Consider the following 26,092-nt stretch of genomic DNA (forward strand, 5'->3'; position numbering starts at 1 on the left):
ACCTGATCCCTAAGAACCAATGAGTAGTCCGGGGATGAGAACTATCCAATGAGAGTGGCCGGTGGGCGGGCCTTGCTCCGCGGGCCGAGCTACGGGTGCCGGGTGGAGCGAAGCACGGAATGTGTCTCCTGCTGGGGGCCACGGGCGTCGGGAAGACGCTGCTGGTGAAACGGCTGCAGGATATCCTTCCGCGCGGGGACGGGACCGGGGTGCGGGGGTCACCCGGACGGGGGCGGGTACTCACCCCTTAGCTGCTCGGGTCCTTGACCGCTCTGTACAGGTGAGCTCCCGGGATGGGAAGGGCGACCTGGGGGAGCCGCCCCCGACACGGCCCACGGTAGGTGTCCGCTGCCGCGGGTGGAGTTGCGCGGGGTCCGCTCGCGCTTGGTGAAGAGCTCCGGGCTCCTCTAAGTGCACGCCGAGGCGCAGCGGGTCAGATCTTGACTTAAGGCCAGCCTTCGGGAGCGTGGGGGAGGCCCGAGCTGAGGATACCTGGCGCGGGATGCGGGGGCCTGCCGCCCTCCACGGGCACTTCTCCCCTCGCAATGGGTTCCTGTGGCTGGTCACCCCCACAGCGAGTGCAACTACTGATGGGCGGCGGTCCCTGCTCGCCGTTACTGCTTTAGGGACTGAGCCCTTGGAGAATGGGTCTGCGGGGTTCAGGCCACCGCGTAAGGTGTGGGCACGGTGCTGTTCAGGAGTTCACAATGGTACAGCACTTGTTTGTGTCTGCATCGCGGTTTTTCCTATAGGTGGGCACCAATCTTACTGACATCGTGGCGCAGAGAAAGATCACCATCCGGGAGCTGGGGGGGTGCATGGGCCCCATCTGGTCCAGTTACTGTGGAAACTGCCGTTCTCTCCTGGTGCGTTGTAATCCTGCATGGGCTTCCTTTAGGGACCTGTGTCTGCGTTTCTGTCATGTCCAATCCCCAACCTTGCTGTGTGGGGGTTTGGGTTATTTAGTGACTATACTGGTCATGGAACAGGTCGGACGGTAGTGTTGTTTCCTGCTGGGCACCACGTCTGGTTTCGGGTGCTTGCGCTCCCAGGCCCCCAGTAGGAGTTCACAGAGCTTGCTGAGGGCAGGGCTGCTGCTCCGCAGAGAACAGACTTAACCCTCTGTGTCGCTCCCTGGTACGTCTCTGTTTATGTTGGATGTATACGTGCCTCTGGTTGGTCCCATCTTAACAAGGCCTGTGCCCCAGATTCCAGTATGGAGAACTGATGGCCACGTGAGGACAGAGATGAGTGTCACCAGATCATCCTCATAAAACTAGATTCCCTCTGCTTCTGCCTGTTCCCAAAGCTTTGTTTAAAGCTGTTTTGGGCTGGGCGCAGTGGCTTACTCCTATAATCCCAGCACTTTGGGAGGCCGAGGTGGGCGAATCACGAGGTCAGGAGATGGAGACCATCCTGGCTAATGTGGTGAAACCCCGTCTCTACTAAAAGTACAAAAATTAGCCGGGTGTGGTGGTGGGTGTCTGTAGTCTCAGCTACTCGGGAGGCTGAGGCAGGAGAATCACTTGAACCCAGGAGGCGGAGGTTTCAGTGAGCCGAGATGGTGCTCCGTCTCAAACACAAACAAAAAATGCAATTTTGCTCTTCCAGTGCTAGGTCTGTGAGGCCCAGGGGAGGAAGTTTGGCACCAGGGCGTTGCTGCCATATTTTTCTTTTTCCCCAGTTCATGATGGACGCCTCTGACCCCACCCAGCTCTCTGCATCCTGTGTGCAGCTCTTAGGTCTCCTTTCTGCAGAACAACTTGCAGAAGCATCGGTGCTGATACTCTTCAATAAAATGTACGCGTCCCTGGGCTGAGAGGCAGCACAGCAGGGGCGGGGGCTCCCTGGGAGTACAGCCGGGAGCATGGCTGGGTAGGGAGGTGGTGTGGCTGGGGGTCTGGGGCAGGTGTGTGGCAGCCACTACTCTGATGGGCCACTTCTTTCACTGCAGCGACCTACCCTGTTACATGGCCGTGGAGGAGATGAAATCATTAATCAGGCTTCCAGACATCATTGCTTGTGCCAAGCAGAACATTACCACGGCAGAAATCAGCGCCCGTGAAGGCACTGGCTTGGCAGGGGTGCTGGCCTGGCTCCAGGCCACCCACAGAGCCAACTGTTGACTGCACGGCAGAGGCGCGGCTGACCTGCACTGGGGAGAGGTGGCCGGGGGCAGTATGGCTTCGCTGCCACGGGCAGAATAACCCAAAGTAACTCTACATGATGGGGCTCTGTGCTGAGATGCAATGGTGGGTAAACTAAGGCATGCGGAGATGGAAGTTGACATCTGGCCTCTGAAAAAACTGTCTGCAGGGGCCAGGCATGGTGGCTCATGCCTGTAATCCCAGCACTTTGGTAGGCCGAGGCGGGCTGATCACCTGAAGTTAGGAGTTCGAGACCAGCCTAACCAACATGGAGAAACCCTGTCTCTACTAAAAGTACAAAATGAGCCGGGTGTGGTGGTGCATGCCTGTAATCCCACCTACCTGGGAGGCTGGGGCAGGAGAATCCCTTGAACCCGGGAGGCGGAGGTTGCAGTGAGCCAAGATCACGCCATTGCACTCCAGCCTGGGCAACAAGATGAAACTCCATCTTAAATAAGAAATAAAGGCCGGGCGCGGTGGCTCAAGCCTGTAATCCCAGCACTTTGGGAGGCCGAGATGGGCGGATCACGAGGTCAGGAGTTCGAGACCATCCTGGCTAACACGGTGAAACCCCGTCTCTACTAAAAAATACAAAAAAAGCTAGCCGGGCGAGGTGGTGGGCGCTTGTAGTTCCAGCTACGCGGGAGGCTGAGGCAGGAGAATGGCGTAAACCCGGGAGGCGGAGCTTGCCGTGAGCTGAGATCTGGCCACTGCACTCCAGCCTGGGCGACAGAGCGAGACTCCGTCTCAAAAAAAAAAAAAAAAAAAAAAAAAAGAAATAAAAATATAAAAACCTGTCCCCAGACTGGGTGAGCAGGGCCTGCAGGTAGCCGAGTGTTCTGTGTCCTGGAGTGGTGCTGTTGGGGTTGGCTGCCCTCCTTCCTAGAGACCTGCTAGACTGCCCCCGAGGCGTATGGACTGGACAATGCCACTGAGACCTGGCCTCTTGCTATACCACGAGCTCCAACCTGCTGAGCCACGGGCACCCTGACCCCACGTCCGTCACAGACGGCATGAGGCAGGTGAACTGAGTGTGGTCGTAAGAGCCAGGCCTCAAGTTAGAAATGAGCTTGTGGCCGGGCGAGGTGGCTCACGCGTGTAATCCCAGCACTTTGGGAGGCCGAGGCAGGCAGATCACGAGGTCAGGAGTTTGAGACCAGCCTGGCCAACATGGTGAAACTCTGTCTCTACTAAAGATATAAAAAATTAGCTGGGCATGGTGGCTTTTGCCTGTAATCCCAGCTACTCAGGAGGCTGAGGCAGGAGAATTGCTTAAACCTAGGAGGCAGAGGTTGCAGTGAGCCGAGATCGCGCCACTGCACTCCAGCCTGGCTGACAAGAGCGAAACAGTCTCGGAAAAAACAACAACAGCAAACGAACAAGAGCCAGCATTCTCACTTGTTCAGTAAACAGGTGTGGCCCTGAAATGCCCACAGGTGTGCCGGGAGGGGCTCAGATGAAGCACAGGAAATGGCCATGCCACCTGCAGTTCCCCAGCGGCCTGCCTTGACTTTGGTTCTCAGCTGTGGCCGCATGTGGGAGTGTTGATTTGACGGGTCAGTGTCCTGCGGCTGCTGAAACAACAGAAATTTGCTCTCGTGGTTCTGGAGGCTTTTACCAGGGTGGTTTCCTTCCAGAGGCTCCGAGGGAGCATCTGTGCCTTGCCTGTGGAGCGGCTGCAGTGCTCCTCGGCATGTCTGGGCTGTGGTCTGCAGAGCCTGTTTCCGCCCCCATCTTCACGCAGCTTCTCTCCTGTGCCTCTGTGTTCTCTCCTCTCACAAGGACATCTGTCATTGGAAATCCAGGATGATTCCTCATTATATCTGTAAATGCTCTATTTTCCAAACAAGGTCACCCTTGCTTGTTCCAGGGGTTATAACTTGGGCACACCTTTTGGGGACCATCATTTGACTACAACGATTGAATAAGAAACCCTATAGTCCTGAGAATACATGGGAATTTTCTACAAATGTTTTTGCAGCTGGAAGCCTAGGCTCCTTCGATCATGGAAGGAGCTTCGCACCCACCACCCTCCTCCATGTCACAAACCTGCTGTACTTTGCTTGTGGGGAAAGGGGTCTTTATTCCCATGGAGGGCTGTGTGCGATGCCTGGGAAAAGCTCTCAGCATGGCGTGCTTCAGGGTGGCTCAGGCTCCAATCTCTGCTTTCCACTGTGTCATGGGCTCTCAACTGTACACAGCCTGTGCCTTGTTGGATGCCACCTTTTTTTTGTGTTTTGAGACGAGTATCACCCAGGCTGGAGTGCAGTGGTGCAATCTCGGTGGCTCACTGTAACCTCTGCCGCCCAGGTTCAAGCAATTCTCCTGCCTCAGCCTCCTGAGTAGCTGGGATTACAGGCGCCCGCCACCACGCCCAGCTAATTTTTGTATTTTTAGTAGAGATGAGGTTTCACCATCTTGGCCAGGCTGGTCTTGAACTCCTGACCTTGTGATCACCCGCCTCGGCCTCCCAAAGTGCTGAGATTACAGGCGTGAGCCACTGTGCCTGGCCTGGATGCCACCTTCTTAGACACCACGTGAATCTCCATGCGCTGCTTCCCCTGCCCCTTACCACCACCAAGCAGCTACTAGACACCTGAGGTGTCTGTCCTGTTAGTACCATGGGGTGGAAAGATACACCTTTTATCACCCGTAAGGGTGACAGCCAACACTTCTAACAAAATACAGGTGAGCAAGAGAAAAGCATTAACAAATTTACTTAATTATTTGAGATAAGCTCTCACTCTGTCTCCGAGACTGAAGCACAGTGGTGGGATCACAGATTACTGCAGCCTCAACCTCCCAAGCTCGGTCAGTCCTCCCACCTCAGCCTCCTGGGTAGCTGGGATTACAGGCATGCACCACCACGCCTAGCTAATTTTTTATATTTTTGGTAGAGACGGGGGTCTTGCTGTGTTGCCCAGGCTGGTCTTGAGCTTCTGGCCTCAAGTGATCCTTCTGCCTCAGCCTCCCAAAATGCTGGGATTACAGGCATGAGCCACCGTGCCTGGCCTAAAAGCATAACAAATGTATTAGTTTGGGCCGGGCGTGGTGGCTAAAGCCTGTAATCCCAGCACTTTGGGAGGCCGAGGCGGGTGGATCACGAGGTCAGGAGATCGAGACCCTCCTGGCTAACACGGTGAATCCCCGTCTCTACTAAAAATACAAAAAACTAGCCGGGCGATATGGCGGGCGCCTGTAGTCCCAGTTACTCGGGAGGCTGAGGCAGGAGAATGGCGGGAACCCGGGAGGCGGAGCTTGCAGTGAGCCGAGATCCGGCCACAGCACTCCAGCCCAGGGCGACAGAGCGAGAGTCTGTCTCAAAAAAAAAAAGTATTAGTTTGACATGATAGCCGGGCACGGTGGCTCACACCTGTAATCCTAACACCTTGGGCGGCCAAGGTGGGCAGATAGCTTGAGGCCAGAAGATTGAGAGAGACCAGCCTGAGCAACATAGTGAAACCCCATCTTGACTAAAAATGCAGAAATTAACCTGGCATGTTGGCGCCTGCCTGTAATCCCAGCTACTTGGGAGGCTGAGGCAGGAAAATCACTTCAGCCCAGAAGGTAGAGGTTGCAGTGAGCTAAAATCACACCACTGCACTCCAGCCTGGGTGACAGATTGAGACTCCATCTAAAAAAAATAAAGTTTTACATGACACAGGAGCCTTCATCTATAAAGACCCAGGAAAACCTTTATTTATTTTTGAGATCGAGGTTCGCTCTGTCATCCAGGCTGGAGTGTAGTGGCACAATCTTGGCTCACTGTAACGTCCGCCTCCCAGGTTCAAGCGATTCTCCTGCCTCAGCCTCCCGAGTAGCTGGGATTACATGTGTGTGGCACTACGCCCGGCTAATTTTAGTATTTTTAGTAGAGACAGGGTTTCACCATGTTGGCCAGGCTGGTCACGAACCCTTGACCTCAAGTGATCCGCCTGCCTGGGCCTCCCAAAGTGCTGAGATGATAGGCGTGAGCCACTGTGCCTGGCATGAAAATCTTTATTTTTATATTTAGGTTTGACGAGTGAACAGGCATGCAGAAATGTGATTCAACACACAGGATCTGGCCTAACATCCGTTTAACTGGGGAAAGCCAGCAAGGCCGCTCTGTACAATCCCCTTCCCCTGGGGATGGGGCAGGACCCCTCGGGAATGAGGATCTTCCAGGGAGAAGGGAGAGAGGGACCTTGCTAGGTTTTATGGCTGGCTTTGGGGGAGAGGAGTTCTAGTTTCTATGACCTGCCGTGGGGAAAAGAATTGTTTCTGGAACTCACTTTAGGGGAGAAAAATGGGCAGGAACCAGGAGGGAAAGACAAAGACCTGGCTTCTGAGGCCTTCCAGTCTCCTCTGGGTCAGAGTAGTCTGCATGCCAAGGTGCCATACTTTGGGGTTTAATGAACCCTAACAGCAGGTCCTTGGCAGATGTCACAGGCCACTTGTGACCCCAGTAATTGCCTTTCAGTCCCCCAATTTCAGAGGACTTTAGCAAAGTCTGGTTGAAATGGCCAAGTGTGGGCCGGGCGCGGTGGCTCAAGCCTGTAATCCCAGCACTTTGGGAGGCCGAGGCGGGTGGATCACGAGGTCAGCAGATCGAGACCATCCTGGCTAACACGGTGAAACCCCGTCTCTACTAAACATCCAAAAAATTAGCTGGGCGTGGTGGTGGGCACCTGTGGTCCCAGCTACTCAGGAGGCTGAGGCAGGAGAAGAATGTAAAACCCGGAGGCAGAGCTTGCAGTGAGCTGAGATTGCACCACTGCACTCCAGCCTGGGCGACAGAGTGGGACTCCATCTCAAAAAAAAAAAAAAAAAAAAGGAAAAGAAGGCCGGGTGCAGTGGCTCACGCCTGTAATCCCAGCACTTTGGGAGGCGGAGACGGGTGGATCACAAGGTCAGGAGATCAAGACCATCCTGGCTAACACGGTGAAACCCTGTCTCTGCTAAAAATACAAAAAATTAGCCAGGTGTGGTGGTGGGTGCCTAAAGTCCAGCAACTCGGGAGGCTGAGCTTGCAGTGAACCAAGATCACGCCACTGCACTCAAGCATGGGCGACAGAGTGAGACTCCGTCTCAATAAAAAGAAAAAAAAGAAAAAGAAATGGCCAAGTGTTAGAAGAACCTCTTCAAAGCTGAAATTCATTGAGTTCTTCAGCTGAGGGCATAAGAATCCCGGATGTAAGGTTAGCAAGAGTTAGGAGTTCTGGAGTCTTCCCTGCAGGCCCAGGCTCTTGACCATGAACAGCCAGAAGTTCCCAGTATCTGCTCCTCCTGTGGCTCAGCAGGGATGTGTCAGAGCAGCATGTTCAGAATGAAACCGGTGCACTTAAGCCTCGAGGACCTTTTGAAGTCGTGTGGCCCACGTGGCCTCGTGGGAACACAGATGCTCCAGCACCCGATGTGTTCAGGACTAGGTGGGGGAACCTTCAACCCTGGAAACATCCCCCTGCTGTGTAGACCAGCCTGCCCCGTGGCCAAGGGCAGTGAGAAACCCGGCCACCCCTTGGGTTGCACGACTCTGTGCTAGAATTTTACCCTTCCTGGGCAGAAAAGCTCAACATTTGGCTCAGGACATAACTGGGAAGAAATATCCACCAAGGGGCCGGGCACGGTGGCTCATGCCTGTAATCCCAGCACTTCAGGAGGCCGAGGCGGGTGGATCACGAGGTCAGGCGATCGAGACCTGGCTAATATGGTGAAACCCCGTCTCTACTAAAAATAGAAAAGAATTAGCTGGACATGGTGGCGGGCGCCTGTAGTCCCAGCTACTCGGGAGGCTGAGGGAGCAGAATGGCATGAACCCAGGAGGCGGAGCTTGCAGTGAGCCGAGATAGAGCCACTGCACTCCAGCCTGGGTGACAGAGCAAGACTCAGTTGCTTAAAAAAAAAAAAAAAAAAAAAATTGAAAAGAAATACCCACCATGATTTTTGCTGTGAGGCATGAAAATATAAGGTGGCAGCCTGAGGTGCTTGTGGCCACCCAGCTGGAGGCGGGTGGGCTGCGCTTCCCAGCTTGCTTGGAGGAACGTTCTGTTAGTTGGGAAGGAGTGCCTTTTCTGAAGAAATCCTTGGTACTGGACATGCTGATCCTGAATGAATCCTAAGGGTACAGATTTCCAAGACCCGAGAAGACCACAAGCCTATGTTTCCAGCCAGCGCTGGTGGTAGCTGGGTTCCAGGCAGGTGGAGCCAACGTGGTCTGGAGCTGGCAGCCACACTCTGGCACCTCCTCAGGTGGTTTTCAAGGGTGGGTTCCAGCCAGGGAGCCCTACGCAGGTGTGGCATGACGCCATGGGAGGACAGTCTCGGGATGGGTGGATAAGGACCCTCCTTGTCTGCTCCTGACAGGCCGGGTGCTGCAGGCCACTTTGAATGACCCACGTTCCCAAAACCATCAGGTCCCCACTTTGCTGGCACACGGTGTCAATTGGGGTGTCCTGTGGGGTGGATGAGGGGTGCTGGGGACTCCCCTGGCCTTGTCACCCAGACCCCTACCGGACTTTAGGGTCCCTGCGCTCAGCGGCTGTTCTGGGCCCAGGCACACTGGACCACCCATCAGTGCACATGCCGGAGCCCATTTCACTCCTGAGTCTGGGAAAACTGATGCTGCTGAGGACCCCACTGTTGTGAGTCATCTCTGCCTGTGGGCTCTTCTCAGCGCAGATGTAGCACCTGGATATGAATTTTCTTTTTTTCTTTTTTTTTTTTTTGAGGCGGAGTCTCGCTCTGTCGCCTGGAGTGCAGTGGCCAGATCTCAGCTCACTGCAAGCTCCGCCTCCCAGGTTTACGCCATTCTCCTGCCTCAGCCTCCCAAGTAGCTGGGACTACAGGCGCCCGCCATCTCGCCCGGCTAGTTTTTGTATTTTTAGTAGAGACGGGGTTTCACCGTGTTAGCCAGGATGGTCTCGATCTCCTGACCTCGTGATCCGCCCGTCTCGGCCTCCCAAAGTGCTGGGATTACAGGCTTGAGCCACCGCGCCCGGCCATGAATTTTCTGTTTTGGAGATGGGGGTCTTGCTCTGTTACAGCCCAGGCTGGAGTGCAGAGGCACAATCACAGCTCACAGGCCCATACGGTGCAGCGGCCAGGCAGAGGCACTCCTCCCTTCCCAGACGGTGGGGCAGCCTTGACCTCTCGGGTTTGAGTGATCCTCCCATTTCCACCTCCGGAGTAGCTGGGACCACAGGCACGGTGCCACTACAGCTGGCCTGAATTGTCTTTAACGGTTTGGAGTGCCCATGAAACTAAATGCTAATTAAACGATAGCTGTGGGGAAGAGAGATCAGACTGTTACTGTGTCTATGCAGAAAGAAGTAGACATAAGAAACTCCATTTTGTTCTGTACTAAGAGAACTTCTTCTGCCTTCAGATGCTGTTAATCTGTAACCCTAACCCCAACCCTGTGCTTGCAGAGACACATGCTGTGTTGACTCAAGGTTTAATGGATTTAGGGCTGTGCAGGACGTGGTGGTTTTTTTTTTTTTTTTTTTTTTTTGGTGAGACGGAGTTTCGCTCTGTCGCCCGGGCTGGAGTGCAGTGGCCGGATCTCAGCTCACTGCAAGCTCCGCCTCCCGGGTTCATGCCATTCTCCTGCCTCAGCCTCCCAAGCAGCTGGGACTACAGGCGCCGCCACCTCGCCCGGCTAGTTTATTGTATTTTTTAGTAGAGACGGGGTTTCACCGTGTTAGCCAGGATGGTCTCGATCTCCTGACCTCGTGATCCGCCTGCCTCGGCCTCCCAAAGTGCTGGGATTACAGGGTTGAGCCACCGCGCCTGGCCGTGCTTCGTTAAAAAAGTGCTTGAAGGCAGTATGCTTGCTGAAAGTCATTGCCCTTCTCTAAACTCAGTACCCGGAGACACAATGCACTGCGGAAGGAAGGCCGCAGGGACCTCTGCCCAGGAAAGCCGGGTATTGTCCAAGGTTTCTCCCCATGTGATAGCCTGAGATACGGCCTCGTGGGAAGGGACAGACCTGACTGTCCCCCAGCCTGACACCCATAAAGGGTCTGTGCTGAGGAGAATTCGTGAAAGAGGAAGGCATCTGTCTCCTGCTCGTCCCTGGGAATGGAATGTCTTGGTGTAAAACCGGATTGTATGTTCTATTTACTGAGATAGGAGAAAACCGCCTTAGGGCTGGAGTGAGACATGCTAGCGGCAATACTGCTCTTTAATGCACCAAGATGTTTGTGTAGGGAGACGTTTGTGTACGTGCACATCAAAGTACAGCACCTTTCCTTCAACTTATTTCTGACACAGAGATCTTTGCTCACGTTTTCCTGCTGACCCTCTCCCCACTATTACCCTATTGTCCTGCCACATCCCCCTCTGAGATGGTAAAGAGAGTGATCGATAAATACTGAGGGAACTCAGAGACCAGTGCCAGCACTGTCCTCCGTCCTCCATATGCTGAGTGCCGTTCCCCTGGGCCCACTGTTCTTTCTCTATACTTTGTCTCTTATTTTTCTCAATCTCTCGTCCCACCTGACGAGAAACACCCACAGGTGTGGAGGGGCTGGCCCCCTTCAGATAGCATTATACAGTATGTGAAATTACATCATTAATATTTTTTCCTCAAAAAAAAAAATCACATTAATAAATGTGTGATAAGGTTGGCTGCTGGGAGGCAGAGGTTGTGGTGAGCCAAGATCGTGCCATTGCACTCCCGCCCAGGCAACAAGAGCAAAACTCCATCTCAAAAAAAAAAAAAAAGAAAAGCAGGAGGGGTGAGCTGGCCTCTCCTGAAACCCCAGCAGTGGCAGAAGTCAAGGCAGGCTAACCTCTTAAGCCCAGGACTTCGAGACCAGCGTGCCACTGCACTCCTGCCAAAGTGACAGCAAGGCCCTGCCTCCAAAAAACAAAAAAACAAAAACGCCAAGTACAGTGGCTCACGCCTGTAACCCCAGCACTTTGGGCAGCCAAACCAGGTGGATCCCTTGAGTCCATAAGTTCGAGACCAGCCTGGGCAACGTGGCAAAACCCCATCTATACAAAAAGCACAAAAAATTATTTGGGTGTGTTGGTAAGTACCTATTGTCCCAAGTACTTGGGAGGCTGAGGTGGGAGGATTGCCTGAGCCCCAGCTTGAGACTGCAGTGTGCTTATGCCACTGCACCCCAGCCTGGGCAACAAAGAGGCCCTAAAAACCACCAGAGGTTTCCCTCCCAGCAGCTGAAATCTGAGAATCGTGGATGCAGTGGAGAGCATGAGTGCTCGCCCAGCCTATGGGATGCCTTCACTTAGCCACACAGGGGCCGACATACGCCCAAAACCAAACGCACCGAGCGAGTGGGAGTGCCGCCCGCTGAGGTCCCAGCCCTTTCCCAGGGAAAGGCCACCCCCTTCCAGCTGCTGCATGTGATCTAGGGCTGAGTTCTGGCTGCTGCAAAACCAACATCCCAACGCCAGGGCTGGGGCCACCGGGTACATCACAAGGCGGGAAAACCATTCATCCAACAGAAACACGCCCGTAAGAGGAAAACAGCCCTGACTTTAAATATATATTCTCCACATTAAAACTTTTAACTAAAAGGTAAACTTTAATGTCGAAAATGCAAACTTGGGGAAGACAGAAAAGATCACATACAAGGCTGTCACTTCACAGTTGGAAGGTGGCACAGCGGCCGGGCAGAGGCGCCCTCACTTCCCAGACGGTGGCACAGCGGCCGGGCAGAGGCGCCCTCACTTCCCAGATGGTGGGGCAGCGGCCGGGCAGAGGCGCCCTCACTTCCCAGACGGTGGGCAGCTGGGCAGTGGCACTCCTTCCCAGACGGTGGCACAGCGGCCGGGCAGAGGCGCCCTCACTTCCCAGACGGTGGGCAGCTGGGCAGTGGCACTCCTTCCCAGACGGTGGCACAGCGGCCGGGCAGAGGCGCCCTCACTTCCCAGACGGTGGGCAGCTGGGCAGTGGCACTCCTTCTCAGACGGTGGCACAGCGGCCGGGCAGAGGCGCCCTCACTTCCCAGACGGTGGGCAGCTGGGCAGTGGCACTCCTTCCCAGACGGTGGCACAGCGGCCGGGCAGAGGCGCCCTCACTTCCCAGACGGTGGGCAGCTGGGCAGTGGCACTCCTTCCCAGACGGTGGCACAGCGGCCGGGCAGAGGTGCCCTCACTTCCCAGACGATGGGCAGCTGGGCAGTGGCACTCCTTCTCAGACGGTGGCACAGCGGCCGGGCAGAGGCGCCCTCACTTCCCAGACGGTGGGCAGCTGGGCAGTGGCACTCCTTCCCAGACGGTGGGGCAGCAGCCAGGCAGAGGCGCCCTCACTTCCCAGACGGTGGGGCAGCGGCCGGGCAGAGGCGCCCTCACTTCCCAGACGGTGGGCAGCTGGGCAGTGGCACTCCTTCCCAGACGGTGGCACAGCGGCCGGGCAGAGGCGCCCTCACTTCCCAGACGGTGGGCAGCTGGGCAGTGGCACTCCTTCCCAGACGGTGGCACAGCGGCCGGGCAGAGGCGCCCTCACTTCCCAGACGGTGGGCAGCTGGGCAGTGGCACTCCTTCCCAGACGGTGGCACAGCGGCCGGGCAGAGGCGCCCTCACTTCCCAGACGGTGGGCAGCTGGGCAGTGGCACTCCTTCCCAGACGGTGGCACAACGGCCGGGCAGAGGCGCCCTCACTTCCCAGACGGTGGGGCAGCGGCCGGACAGAGGCGCCCTCACTTCCCAGACGGTGGGCAGCTGGGCAGTGGTACTCCTTCCCAGACGGTGGCACAGCGGCTGGGCAGAGGCGCCCTCACTTCCCAGACGGTGGGGCAGCGGCCGGGCAGAGGCGCCCTCACTTCCCAGACGGTGGGCAGCTGGGCAGTGGCACTCCTTCCCAGACGGTGGCACAGCGGCCGGGCAGAGGCGCCCTCACTTCCCAGACGGTGGGCAGCGGGGCAGTGGCACTCCTTCCCAGACGGTGGCACAGCGGCCGGGCAGAGGCGCCCTCACTTCCCAGACGATGGGCAGCTGGGCAGTGGCACTCCTTCCCAGACGGTGGCACAGCGGCCGGGCAGAGGCGCCCTCACTTCCCAGACGATGGGCAGCTGGGCAGTGGCACTCCTTCCCAGACGGTGGGGCAGCAGCCAGGCAGAGGCGCCCTCACTTCCCAGACGGTGGGCAGCTGGGCAGTGGCACTCCTTCCCAGACGGTGGCACAGCGGCCGGGCAGAGGCGCCCTCACTTCCCAGACGATGGGCAGCTGGGCAGTGGCACTCCTTCCCAGACGGTGGGGCAGCAGCCAGGCAGAGGCGCTCCTCACTTCCCAGACGATGGGCAGCTGGGCAGTGGCACTCCTTCCCAGACGGTGGGGCAGCAGCCAGGCAGAGGCGCTCCTCACTTCCCAGATGGTGGGGCGGCCAGGCAGAGGCGCTCCTCACTTCCCAGACGATGGGGCAGCGGCCGGGCAGTGGCACTCCTTCCCAGACGGTGGGGCAGCAGCCAGGCAGAGGCGCTCCTTACTTCCCAGATGGTGGGGCGGCCAGGCAGAGGTGCTCCTCACTTCCCAGACGGGGCAGCGTCTGGGCAGAGGCGCTCCTCTTCCCAGATGGTTGGCAGCCAGGCACAGGTGCTCCTCACTTCCCAGACGGTTGGCGGCCAGGCAGAGGCGCTCCTCACTTCCCAGACGGGGCGGTGGCCAGGCAGAGGTGCTCTTCGCTTGCCAGATGGTGGGCAGCCAGGCAAAGGCGCTCCTCCCTTCCCAGATGGTTGGCGGTGGCTGGACCCAGGCGCTCCTCCCTTCCCAGATGGTTGGCGGTGGCTGGACCCAGGCGCTCCTCCCTTCCCAGATGGTTGGCGGTGGCTGGACCCAGGCGCTTCTCACTTCCCAGATGGTTGGCTGGCAACTGGGCAGAAGCACTCCTCACTCCCTAGACGGTGCTGAGCAGTCGGACTCCATTGCTGGATGTGTGACTTGAGTTTAAGCCTCTCCCTTCTGCCCTCATCTGGAAATGCTGACAGCCTGGGCCTCCCTCCTTTGGCACTGGATGGAGACTGAAGTCTGGCAAGGCCCTGCCCTCAGCAGGAACTCCCCCTGGGCCCCACTCTGTGACCCCGAGCCCAGGCCAGGATTTTTCCTTTACTTTCTACAGCCACTTTGGGCCCCCCGGCTCTCTCAGAGCCCCGTGAGGTAGGTGACAACCCTGTTCCCACTGTTTTTTTTTTTTTTTTCCTCTTTTCGTGTATTTTTAGTAGAGATGCGGTTTTACCATGTTGGCCAGGCTGGTTTGCACTCCTGACCTCAGGTGATCCACTTGCCTCGGCTGCCCAAAGTGCTGGGATTATAGGTGTGAGCCACCGTGCCCAGCCCCCAGTTCCCACCTTAGTGTATGTGTTGTCATCACGTTTCACCCCAACCAGACCTTGGGTGGGCAGCCTCTGTGGGGACCACTCGCAACTGACCTGTAGTCATGGTCGCCTGCAGAGCCCTTGCAGGTGGTCCAGATGTGCCCAGTGGCCCTGCCCCGAAGCGTCTTCCCTGCCCGTGGCCTGCTCTGCCTGATGTGCACTGTGCGCTCGGCTCTGCTGACTCCCGGGGCCTCCGTCACACACCGAGCCAGCCTCATCAGCTGTCTCACTAGTTGGTGTTCAGGGACAGGGACCCAGCCCTTCCTAAGGTGTACCTGGGCTGAGACTCAGAATGGACGTTCAAAACAAAGACATGGAGCTGTGAGTGACACCGGGCCCCACGGGCCGTCTGTCAACCAGGCCTTGGCCCTAGTCCGTCGGACACTTACCCCTTGCAAGATGTGGACCCGCTAGTGCCCACTGTGGGAACAAGTAGCTGGAGGCCCCACCCCACATTGCTGGCATGGCCTGCCTCTCCCCGACCCAGGTGTGGCAGCTCCTGGTGCCAGTTTCCCAGGAGCATGGCCGGGCCCCGGGTGTCTCTCCATCACGGCTGCGGCTCTGGCTTCTTCCGGGAAGTGAGGTGGGGTCGCTCCCCGTGCAGCAGCCGCCGCCACTGCTTCAACACCCTGTAGGCCTGCACGGCCCGCTCTCTTTCCTCCCCCACAATCCGCTGGCGGGCCAAGGAGGCGGTCAGAGGCTGGGACACAGCGCTGGGGCTCAGAAGCATCCTCAGCATCTGCGATCTCCTGCCAGGCTGTGGGAAAGAGGGGAGGGTGAGGCACAGGCTGGGAAAGGAGGGGACGCCACAGAAAGCCTCACAGCACCAACAGCTCTTCCGCCAGCGAGAATGCTGCACTCTCAGGCCACACACCAGACAGCGCACACGTTGGCTGAGGATTTTTTTTTTCTTGACAAAGGATCTCGCTATGCTGTCCAGGCTAGTATCAACTCCTGGGCTCAAGCGATCCACCTGCCTTGGCCTCCCAATGTGCTGGGATTACAGGTGTGACCTCCCAATGTGCTGGGATTACAGGTGTGACCCACTGTATCCAGCCTGTCCAAGGCTTCTGTTCCCTGGCAGCACTGGGGGACAGACTCAGTTGTCCCCATGCCCTACTTACGTGGTCCTTGCTTACACTCCTCCGGGGCCTGGCAGTCAGCTCTGGGGGCTGCAGGACAACCTCTCCAAATGTCACCGTGTCTGGAGGGGCAGAGTACAACTGAGGACTGCTGCCCACAGCCACTGCACCCGACACCCAGTGCCACCACCCGCCCACCTCCCTCCCATAGGGCTGGGACAGAACACCAACTCATCCAGTGGTCTAATGGCTGTGGACCCCAGGGGAGACCACAGGTGCCCAGTGCAGCCAGGGCTGGTGGGGAACAGAAGGCCTGTGCCCAGGCCCCGCCCGGACCACTGCTGACACCATCGCTTTGGGAGGAGCTACCTCGGAGCAACTCCTGCTCCAGCCTGTCTGCAGCCTTTTCCTCCTTTTTCCGTTGGACTTTATCTAGTCGCCGCTTCTGGAACCTGGGGAAGAAAGCACATGTCATTCGGATTCCTAAATTCTCTTTCCACCCAGGGAGGAGGCAGAGGCCGCCCCGCCCACAAGGATCCTCTGTGGCAGAGCAGGGACCCGAGAACAGGCGGCTGTCTCCAAGTCCCCGCTCCCCTCACTGCCCCACCCACTCCAAGTCCCCGCTCCCCTCACTGCCCCACCCACTCCAAGTCCCCGCTCCCCTGACTGCCCCAAACCACAGCTGCCACCAGAGAAGGCTCTGAGCCCAGCAGGCCCCTCAGGGGTCCCCTCAGGGGTTCTCAGCCAGGGACGGCTGCCTCCCAGGGAGCATCTGACAATGTGTGCAGGCGTGGGCGGTCTCATGAGCAGGGATCAAGGCTGGGAAGGCTGCCAAAGACCCCCCTACAGAGACTCATCCAGCCCATGTGGTGCTGCTGTGTCTAAAGGGCCTGACAAGTGTCGTGTGTCACGTCTCCCCCAATGTGAATCTGGAAGCTTCACCTTCAGCAACGGCTCTGGAGATCACCGTGGCGCCAGGTTTTATCTGGGACACGTTCTCTGGGATGAACTTTCATTGGCTAAGGTAATTGTAAGGAATACAACAGTCCAGAAACAGGGAATCTACAGAGCTGAAAGCAACCTCTCTAACCTTCAAAGCTTTTTTTTTTTCTTTTTCTTTTTTGAGATGGAGTCTCGTGCTCTGTCACCAAACTGGAGTGCAGTAGCGCGATCTCAGCTCACTGCAACCTCTGCCTCCTAGATTCAAGCGATTCTCCTGCCTCAGGCTCCCAAGTAGCTGGAATTACAGGCACGCACCACCACATCTGGCTAATTTTTGTGTGTGTGTTTTAGTAGAGACGGGGTTTCCTCATGTTGGCCAGGATGGTCTCGATCTCCTGACCTTGTGATCCACCTGCCTCGGCCTCCCAAAGTGCTGGGATTACAGGTGTGAGCTACTGCACTTGGTCAAAGCATTTAGAGAATTAGAAAGGTGTGGCTGGGTGCACCTTTTGTTTCAACAAAGCTTTTGTTGAAATTGCCTCCCCATCCTGCCAGGGGTGGGCAGAGGAACTAATGCTTGTGGTGGGCTTACTACTCCTGCCAGCCACCATCCTTAGGAACGGAATGAGAAATCCATCTGAACCTTGTGGCCACTCTACAGCGGAGGAAGTCCAGGCTGAGGAGATGCCACAGAGCGGCAGGGACAGCAGAGCCAGTACAGCCAGAGCTCTCGAGTCTCTTGGACCAGGAAGGGCCCCAATGGAAACAGAACCCCTGGGCACGTCACCCTCAGACCGACCCCCCAAGGGCTGATTTCCGCAGGGCCAGGGCTTTCTGGAGCTTCTCCTGTGAAACGCAAGGACCAAGCGAGGTCTCCGCAGGGTTCCCAGTTCCACAGCCTCCTGGAGGCCACACCCTCGCTAGCTCCCAGCTGGACGATCTGACTCGCCAATTCCCAGGGCTCCAGCTTGGTTTCCCTGAATCCAGGCTGCCCCATAGCTACAAAACAGGGTCCCTGCAGAGGGCCATCATGGGAACCCAATGTCCTCCCTCCGGCTCCGGGGGCAGGCCCCGACCCCTCCTGCCGCCACTCACGCTTTTTTTGCTTTTTTCTGCTCAGACCTCTCCGTGGGAGCCGCCTGTACCTCTGGCTGCCGGGGGACCTGGTTCTTGCTGAGGAACAGCACGTGCTGGGCCTCTTGCTGCATGCGCTGGAAATAGGCCCCGTCGGATTCCCCCTTCCTCTGTTTGAACTTGGGGATGGCAATGTCGGGCTCCACTCCCTTTGCTTCCTTCTCCAATGTCTTTCTGAAGGTCACCTGGGCTGAGGACAAAGGGAGGCCTCAGAGGAGACACAAGGCAGACAGTGGCAGGCAGGTGGCCCATGTTCACTTTCCCTCCTGAAGCCAAAAGAAGGGAAGACCAGGTTGGCTGGAAGCAGCCTAATGATAGCAGCTGAAGAGGATCCAGAATGCCCAGCCTGGCATCCCCGCGGACGCACAGCTGAGAAAGGAAAGCAGAAACAACCGAAATGTCCACCCCTAGGTGGCTGGTTGAATGCATTCTCCTCTGAGCACCCACAGACTCCACCGCACAGCTGAAGGAAGCCCAGTGGAGCTACACATAGAAACGTGGGCAGACCTGCGACACCACTGTGAACACAAGCAAAGGACCCAAGGCGCGTGTAGAACACGGGAGTGGACAGCGCCATGTGGAACAGGACAGGCGCGTGTAGAACACCAGAGTGGACAGTGCCGTGTGGAACAGGACAGGCGCGTGTAGAACACAGGCGTGGACAGTGCCGTGTGGAACAGGACAGGCGCGTGTAGAACACAGGCGTGGACAGTGCCGTGTGGAACAGGACAGGCGCGTGTAGAACACAGGCGTGGACGGTGCCGTGTGGAACAGGACAGGCGCGTGTAGAACACAGGCGTGGACGGTGCCGTGTGGAACAGGACAGGCGCGTGTAGAACACAGGCGTGGACGGTGCCGTGTGGAACAGGACAGGCGCGTGTAGAACACAGGCGTGGACGGTGCCGTGTGGAACAGGACAGGCGCGTGTAGAACACAGGCGTGGACGGTGCCGTGTGGAACAGGACAGGCGCGTGTAGAACACAGGCGTGGACGGTGCCGTGTGGAACAGGAGAGTGTAGAACACGAGAGTGGACGGTGCCGTGTGGAACAGGACAGGCAAGTGTAGAACACGGGAGTGGACGGTGCCGTGTGGAACAGAACAGGCGAGTGTAGAACACAGGAGTGGGCCGGGCGCGGTGGCTCAAGCCTGTAATTCTAGCACTTTGGGAGGCCGAGACGGGCGGATCACAAGGTCAGGAGATCGAGACCACCCTGGCTAATACGGTGAAACCCCGTCTCTACTAAAGAATACAAAAAAAAAACCTAGCCGGGCGACGAGGCGGGCGCCTGTAGTCCCAGCTACTTGGGAGGCGGAGGCAGGAGAATGGCCTAAACCTGGGAGGCGGAGCTTGCAGTGAGCTGAGATCCGGCCACCGCACTCTAGCCTGGGCGACAGAGCCAGACTCCGTCTCAAAAAAAAAAAAAAAAAAGAACACAGGAGTGGACGGTGCCGTGTAGAACAGGACAGGCGAGTGTAGAACACAGGAGTGGACAGTGCCAGGCAGGGGGTTGTGTTCATAAATATATGAAGACATGCATATTGCCGGGCATAGTGGTTCACACCTGTAATCCCATAACTTTGGGAGGCTGAGGTGGGCGGATCACTTGAGGCCAGAGTTTGAAACCAGACTGGCCGACATGGCAAAACCCAGCCTTTACTAAAAATACAAAAACTAGCCAGGTGTGGTGGCACAGGCCTGTAATCCCAGCTACTTGGGGGGCTGAGGCACAAGACTCACTTCAACCCGGGAGGTGGAGGTTGCAGTGAACACTTTGGGAGGCTGAGGTGGGGAAATCACTTGAGGTCAGGAATTCAAAACCAGCCTAGCTAACATGGTGAAACCCCATTTCTACTACAAATTCAAAAATTAGCTGGGCTTGGTGGCGTGTGCATGTAATCCCAGCTACTTGGGAGGTTGAGGCAGGAGAATTGCTTGAACTGGGATCTCGCAGGCAGAGGTAGCAGCGAGCCGAGATTGTGCCACCGCACTCCAGCCTGAGCTAGAGCGAGATTCTGTCTAAAAAAAAAAAAGAAAAAAAAACACACAAAAAAATGTAGCCGGGTGTGGTGGCGTGCACCTGTAATCCCAGCTACTCAGGCAGCTGAGGCAGAAGAATTGCTTAAACCCAGAAGGTGGAGGTTGCATTGAGCCCAGATCACGCTACCGTACTCCAGCCTGGGTGACAAAGCAAGACTCCATCTCAATAAATAAATAAACAAACAAACAAAGGTGCCAATGCAATGCAGCACGGTTCAGAATGTGCCATCTGCTACCCAGGCCAGTGCGCCTCCTCCCTGCACCTTCCTCACCTCTATCTCACCATCCCGTTGGCAGCCATATAACCCCCAACGAGAAGCCTCCAGTTTATACACAAATTATAAAACAGCTTTGCTGTAAAATCAGTCCCACGTTTGGGAAGAGAAATGTATCTACATCCAAAATATACACACAATGGACACCATTTCCCAACGTGCCCAGAGCGTTACCTCTGGTTGCAGCGGTGGGCATGTGGCCACCCTACCCAGACTTAGGGGAGGAAGGCAGACTTCTCAGAGAGGCCTGATCAAATTTCCTCCTCCAGCTCCTGACTCCACCCACTTCTCTCTACCATGGCTTCAGCACTCTTGTCCCAAGAACCATGGCTTCTCCCTGGCAGCAGCACCGACACCTGCCAGGTCCACTCTCGCTCACTACAACGCCACTCGGTGACCTTGTTTTGCTTACAGTAAACATGAATTGGCCATGCCCTGCTAAAAACTCTGATGGATCTTCGCAACTTTTGGGGGGAAAAAAAGGCCACTCCTTAGCCTGGCTCCTGAGGCCCCATAATGGGTGCTCCCGGCCCACCCCACAGTCTCCTTCCAAGCCTCCTCTGGAACCACAGCGCCACCTGCTGCCAGCCACTGCTTTGGCCACACTCCCCCCACCTTCTGGGCACTGGATCTTGGCATATTTCCTCTGCCTGAAATGTTCTGAAGTATTTGGGCAATTGGGCGGGTTGAGACACACAAAGCTTCACTGCCACCCAGTATGGGCCTGCACACACCTGCTTTCTTCCTCTTCTTGTTACTGATCGGGTTTTTCATCTCCTGGCGGCTCCTCATGATCTCCCGGAGACGGAAAGGGATCTCCTGTTCATCCTGGTTCTTGGGCTTGCAGTTCACTTTCTTCTTCTCTTTGCTGGGAGGAAGAATACGGGGGTGAGACCCGTTGCAAGTAAAGCATAAGCAGAATCAATAAGAGAAACAATAATTGGGTCTGGCAATAGAATTTACAGGGGCGGGCCGGGCGCGGTGGCTCACGCCTGTAACCCCAGCACTTTGGGAGGCCAAGGCGGGCGGATTACGAGGTCAGGAGATCGAGACCATCCTGGCTAACACAGTAAAACCCCATCTCTACTGAAAATACAAAAAAATTAGCTGGACGGGGTGGCGGGTGCCTGTAGTCCCAGCTACTCGGGAGGCTGAGGCAGGAGAATGGCGTGAACCCGGAAGGCGGAGCTTGCAGTGAGCAGAGATGGCGCCACTGCACTCCAGCCTGAGCGACAGAGCGAGACTCTGTCTCAAAAAAAAAAAAAAAAAGCATCTACAGGGCCACATCTGGCTTCTGTGGTGCAAGCCAGTCCAGGGAGCAGGGATCTTTCCTCTCCGTCCCACTCAGTGGCTGTCCCTGAACCACTTCCTCACAGGACGTGAGGCTGAAAGGCACTCCGAAAGCCCAGGAGGCCTTTCTGCCCTGACCTCTGTCAGGCCTCTGAGCCCAAGCCAAGCCATTATATCACCTGTGACCTGCACGTATCCATCTGGATGGCCTGAAGTAACTGAAGAATCACAAAACAAATGAAATTTAAATGGCCTGTTCCTGCCTCAGCTGATGACATTCCACCACAAAAGAAGTGAAAATGGCCGGTCCTTGCCTTAACTGTTGACATTACCTTGTGAAATTCCTTCTCCTGGCTCAAAAAGCTACCCCACTGAGCACCTTGTGACCCCTGGCCCTGCCCGCCAGAGGACAACCCCCTTTGACTATAATTTTCCTTTACCTACCCAAATCCTATAAAACGGTCCCACCCCTATCTTCCTTCGCTGACTCTCTTTTCGGACTCAGCCCGCCTGCACCCAGGTGATTAAAAAGCTTTGCCGGGCGCGGTGGCTCAAGCCTGTAATCCCAGCACTTTGGGAGGCCGAGACGGGCGGATCACAAGGTCAGGAGATCGAGACCATCCTGGCTAACACAGTGAAACCCCGTCTCCACTAAAAAATATGAAAAACTAGCCGGGCGACGTGGCGGGCGCCTGTAGTCCCAGCTACTCGGGAGGCTGACGCAGGAGAATGGCGGGAACCCGGGAGGCGGAGCTTGCAGTGAGCTGAGATCCGGCCACTGCACTCCAGCCTGGGCGACAGAGCGAGACTCTGTCTCAAAAAAAAAAAAAAAAAAAAAAAAAAAAAAGCTTTATTGCTCACACAAAGCCTGTTTGGTGGTCTCTTCATACGGTCACACGTGAAAACCTCGTCCAGAACCGCAAAGACTGGACAGTGGGACGCCATAAAGGCAAAACCTGGGACTCCCTCGCGCCTCCATTCATTCAACCGATCCTGGCGGGGCGCGAGCACAGAGGACAGCACTGAGTCCCGCCTGCGGAAGGGGTCAGAGCAAACGCTCCCTAGGGTGTCCGGGAGGGAGCCTTCTAGGCGTCTCCTTCTTAGGGGAAGTGCGGCGGCCTCGCGGGGCAGCGCACCCACCTGCGAAGCCCGGGCCACGGGGCTGGGCGCTGCTTCCCCAGCGGCTGCACTTGCTGCCGCCGCCGTGCCCGCCGGGGACTCCCAGGACCCGCCTGCGCCCTGGGTACCGCTGCACCGCGTCCAGCTCGCGCCATCTCCACTCCGGGAACTTCCCTAGCGAAGCCACTTCCGCCTTCCTGCACGGTTCCGCCACCGATGGGCACTTCCGCTTCCTACGCTCAGCCCCTCTCTCGCTGGAGCGGCGCGACTTCCTGAAGGTCCGGGATTGGCCGGAGCGCCCGCCGCTCACTGTCAGGGGTTGCGAGATCCAGGCCGCGGGCGATGCTGCTGCGGAGCGTCGTCGGGGGAGGCCGGGCGGTAACCGCCGCGGCCCGTGGCTCGGCAAGTACCGGGAGGGGTCCGGGCAGCACTGAAGGGTACATCCAAGAGGCAGCGGTCCAGCGGCCCGCACGTGCCGGAAGGAGCCCCCCTCCCCTGCCCTCCGCGCCCCTCCCCTGCCCTCCGCGCCCCTCCCCTGCCCTCCGCGCCCCTCCCCTGCCCTCCGCGCCCCCCCCTGCCCTCCGCGCCCCTCCCCTGCCCTCCGCTCCCCTCCCCTCCCCTGCCCTCCGCTCCCCTCCCTTGCCCTCTCCTCCCCTCTCCTCTTCTGTGGAGGGGCCGCTTAGTCCCGGGAGGAGAAGCAGCCCAGTGAACGGCCACTTTCCTGTTTATCAGTATCTGCCGAGCTCCTACTGTGTGCGAGTCCTGGGCTGTGGGGACTGGCCGTGGACACGGAGCTGATCATGCTCGTCGCAGGACTAGTTAGAGAAATAAGTGAAGTTGGTAGCGTGTCAGTCCGTGATCCCGGGTAGATAGAGCAGGGGAGCGAGGGAAGGCTGCCTATAGGACCTTCACGCTGGGATGACAGGGACCTGAGAGGCCTGGGCTTTGTGACAGGGAAACTTGGCTAAAGGGTGGTGTGATTCTTCTGGTTGGTCTCTCAGAGGAGGGTGGCGGGGCTTGATTATACTGGTAGAGAGGTGCTGGGCTGGCCGGGAGCTTACAGGGTTATACCTCCCCCATACTCCTGTCCACAGAGCAGCCGTCTTAGCTGGAGGTGGCAAGTGCCTCCCCGACCCCCCACCATCTGCTGGAGTGCACACCCGGCGCCGTGCCCTGATCCTGGCACTTCTTGTAAATTACACCGTGTCATATCCATTGCACAGTAGGGAAACTGAGTCTAGAGAGGTGAAATAACATGTCTAAAGTCACAGAAAGTGAAAAAGCTGAGGACCTGGAGCCACTTGCCCAATGCCAGGAGAGCTGAACTGTCCTCTCTGCTGGGGGTAGACCAGGCCTCACTGGCTTCCTGGAGAGTCACATGTTTGTCTGCATCCTTAGGGGGCTCCCCCGCTCTCCAGCCGAGACTGCCGCGAGAGGCTTCCTGGAGGTGGCAGCTTTCTTCAAAGGCACCATCCCGGAGCGCAAGCCCCTGATGGGTGCAGAAAATTCGGGAAAGACCACATAGAGGCGGGCTCCCAAGCAGGTGCAGACAGCACCAGGCCACCCAAGGCCTCACTGCCCAGCGAGGGCCCTTCAGAACCCCAGTACCCTCTGCCACCTGAGCTCCAGCCGCCCACAAACTGCTGCATGAGTGGTTGCCCCAACTGTGTGTGGGTGGAGTATGCGGACAGGCTTCTGCAGCACTTCCAGGACGGTGGGGAGCGGGCCCTGGCTGCCCTGGAGGAGCATGTGGCTGACGAGAACCTCAAGGCCTTCCTCAGGATGGAGATCCGACTTCACACCAGGGTCTGGAGGCTGAGCCAGCCCTGCTGGACTCCCTCCCCCAGGACGGAGTCCGGGACACAGCCGCAGTCTCCTTCCTTCACACCCCCTCACAGACTCCTTGTATCCAACGGGAATGGGAAAATTATTTATTGACTTCACCTGAGAAAAAAATAAATTCTCTACGGTGGTTTCACAGGAGGCTTTTGTTTTGGGGGTGGTTTTTTTGACAGTGTGTCTGCCAACCAGAACTGCCGCTGCTCCAGCCTCAACAGGAGGCTTTTGTGTAGTTGTCTGTAAGGCCTGTGTTGCATCTTGAAAGCGAGCAGGTCCGGGTCGACATTATGCATCTCCGGAGCCCTTGCAGCCATCACTCCGCTATGAGGGCAAAATAAGACCCCTGGCCGGGCACGGTGGCTCACACCTGTAATCCCAACACTTTGGGAGGCCTAGGCGGGCAGATCACGAGGTCAGGAGTTCGAGACCAGCCTGACCAACATGGTGAAATCCCATCTCTACTAAAAATACAAAAATTAACCAAGTGTGGTGGCAGGCGCCTGTAATCCCAGACTGTAATTCCCCGGGAGGCTGAGGAACCCAGCAGGCGGAGGTTGCAGTGAGCTGAGATCATGCTACTGCACTCTAGCCTGAGTGACAGAGCAACACTCCAACTCAGAAAAATAAATAAATAAGACCCTTTTTCCTTGAACGGTCAAATGACAGTGACCCCAGCGCCCCTTCCAGGCCAGGTCCCAGCTTCCCCCAAGTCCTGGCAAAGTCCTTCTCTGCTTGCTGTCAGTGTGCAGCAGAAGGAAGGCCATCTGATCTCATGGAGTCGCTGTGGCAAAGCCTTTGGCAGGCACAGAAGCCCACGGGCAGCCTGGCAGTGCCCATCTGTCCAGGTACATCAGTCTCCGGCAGGGGTCCTCAGGTGCCCTTCCACCAGCCTGGCAGAGGCTGCAGATCAGCCCTCAGTGGCCCAAGCACTACCTGGAACCAGTTCTTCCAGCTCATTCAGCCGCAGCTCCCAAGGGAGTTGGTAAGAGCGGCAGCATGTGGCCAGGCATGGTGACTCACACCTGTAATCCCAGAATTTTGGGAGGCCTAGGTGGGCAGATCACCTGAGATCAGGAGTTTGAGACCAGCCTAGCCAAACATGGGAAAACCCCTTCTCTACTAAACTTACAAAAATTAGCTGGGCACAGTGGTGGGTGCCTGTAATCCCACCTACTTGGGAGGCTGAGGCAGGAGAATTGCTTGAACCTGGGAGGCAGAGGTTGCAGTGAGCCGAGACCGCACCACTGCACTCCAGCCTGGGCGACAGTGAGCAAGACTCCATCTCAAAAAAAAATACAAAAGTTAGCGGGGCATGGTGGCACACACCTGTAGTCCCAGATACTCCAGAGGCTGAGGCGGAATTGCTTGAAGCTGGGAGGCGGAGGTTGCAGTCAGCTGAGATTGCGCCACTGCACTCCAGCCTGGGTGACAGAGCGAGACTCCATCTCCAAAAAAAAAAAAAAAAAAAACCGGCCAGGCACAGTAACTCACGCCTGTAATCCCAGCACTTTGGGAGACTGAGGCGGGCGGATCACGAGGTCCGGAGATCAAGACCATCCTGGCTAATATGGTGAAACCCTGTCTACTAAAATTTCAAAAATTAGCCGGGCATGGTGGTGGGCGCCTAGGCAGGAGAATGGCGTGAACCCAGGAGGCAGAGCTTGTAGTGAGCTGAGATCGCACCACTGCACTCCAGCCTGGGCGACAGAGAGAGACTCCATCTCAAAAAAAAAAAAAAAAAAAAAGAAATCTGAGTAAACAAGGAAGGAAAACAGTCCTCAGTGACAGTCAGGGAAACCTGCCTTAACCAAGTGACCTGTTCTCTAATTTCACCTAGATGAGTTTTTTTTTTTTTTTTTTTTTTTTTTGAGGCGGAGTCTCGCTCTGTCGCCCGGACTGGAGTGCA

General features: G+C 56.8%; 3 protein-coding genes across 3 annotated transcripts; 2 read left to right on the forward strand and 1 right to left on the reverse strand.

Moving 5' to 3' along the window:
• Positions 1–48: 48 nt before the first annotated feature.
• Positions 49–2,612, forward strand: ARL16 (ADP ribosylation factor like GTPase 16). Its single transcript, XM_010354293.1, is given in 6 exon segments — positions 49–82; positions 85–180; positions 279–337; positions 753–866; positions 1,685–1,800; positions 1,955–2,612. Coding segments are annotated over 6 exon segments (591 nt in total). The 3' UTR covers positions 2,127–2,612.
• Positions 2,613–11,657: 9,045 nt separating this feature from the next.
• Positions 11,658–22,579, reverse strand: CCDC137 (coiled-coil domain containing 137). Its single transcript, XM_010354292.2, has 6 exons — positions 22,369–22,579; positions 20,673–20,806; positions 17,586–17,814; positions 15,918–16,000; positions 15,591–15,670; positions 11,658–15,223 (listed from the first exon to the last, which is right to left on the reverse strand). The coding sequence occupies exons 1-6, from the start codon at positions 22,500–22,502 to the stop codon at positions 15,014–15,016; spliced, it is 870 nt and encodes a 289-aa protein (XP_010352594.1). The 5' UTR covers positions 22,503–22,579; the 3' UTR covers positions 11,658–15,013.
• Positions 22,580–22,631: 52 nt separating this feature from the next.
• OXLD1 (oxidoreductase like domain containing 1) lies at positions 22,632–24,330 on the forward strand. The gene is made up of 2 exons (XM_010354392.2): positions 22,632–22,749; positions 23,746–24,330. The coding sequence occupies exons 1-2, from the start codon at positions 22,690–22,692 to the stop codon at positions 24,283–24,285; spliced, it is 600 nt and encodes a 199-aa protein (XP_010352694.2). The 5' UTR covers positions 22,632–22,689; the 3' UTR covers positions 24,286–24,330.
• Positions 24,331–26,092: the final 1,762 nt, after the last annotated feature.

The sequence above is a fragment of the Rhinopithecus roxellana genome, chromosome 19 (assembly GCF_007565055.1).
Source record: "Rhinopithecus roxellana isolate Shanxi Qingling chromosome 19, ASM756505v1, whole genome shotgun sequence".
NCBI classification, from domain to species: Eukaryota; Metazoa; Chordata; class Mammalia; order Primates; family Cercopithecidae; genus Rhinopithecus; species Rhinopithecus roxellana.

Bases quoted from the DNA above. Each gene is read 5' to 3' on its own strand.
- CCDC137 (XM_010354292.2), bottom strand. From the start codon at position 22,502: ATGGCGCGAGCTGGACGCGGTGCAGCGGTACCCAGGGCGCAGGCGGGT. The intron at 17,815-20,672 runs GTGTGTGCAGGC...CTTTGTCCTCAG, and splicing joins CAAGAAGAGGAAGAAAGCAG to CCCAGGTGACCTTCAGAAAG. The intron at 16,001-17,585 runs GTGAGTGGCGGC...TTTCTTCCCCAG, and splicing joins CAGAAAAAAGCAAAAAAAGC to GTTCCAGAAGCGGCGACTAG.
- OXLD1 (XM_010354392.2), top strand. From the start codon at position 22,690: ATGCTGCTGCGGAGCGTCGTCGGGGGAGGCCGGGCGGTAACCGCCGCG. The intron at 22,750-23,745 runs GCAAGTACCGGG...CTGCATCCTTAG, and splicing joins CCGCCGCGGCCCGTGGCTCG to GGGGCTCCCCCGCTCTCCAG.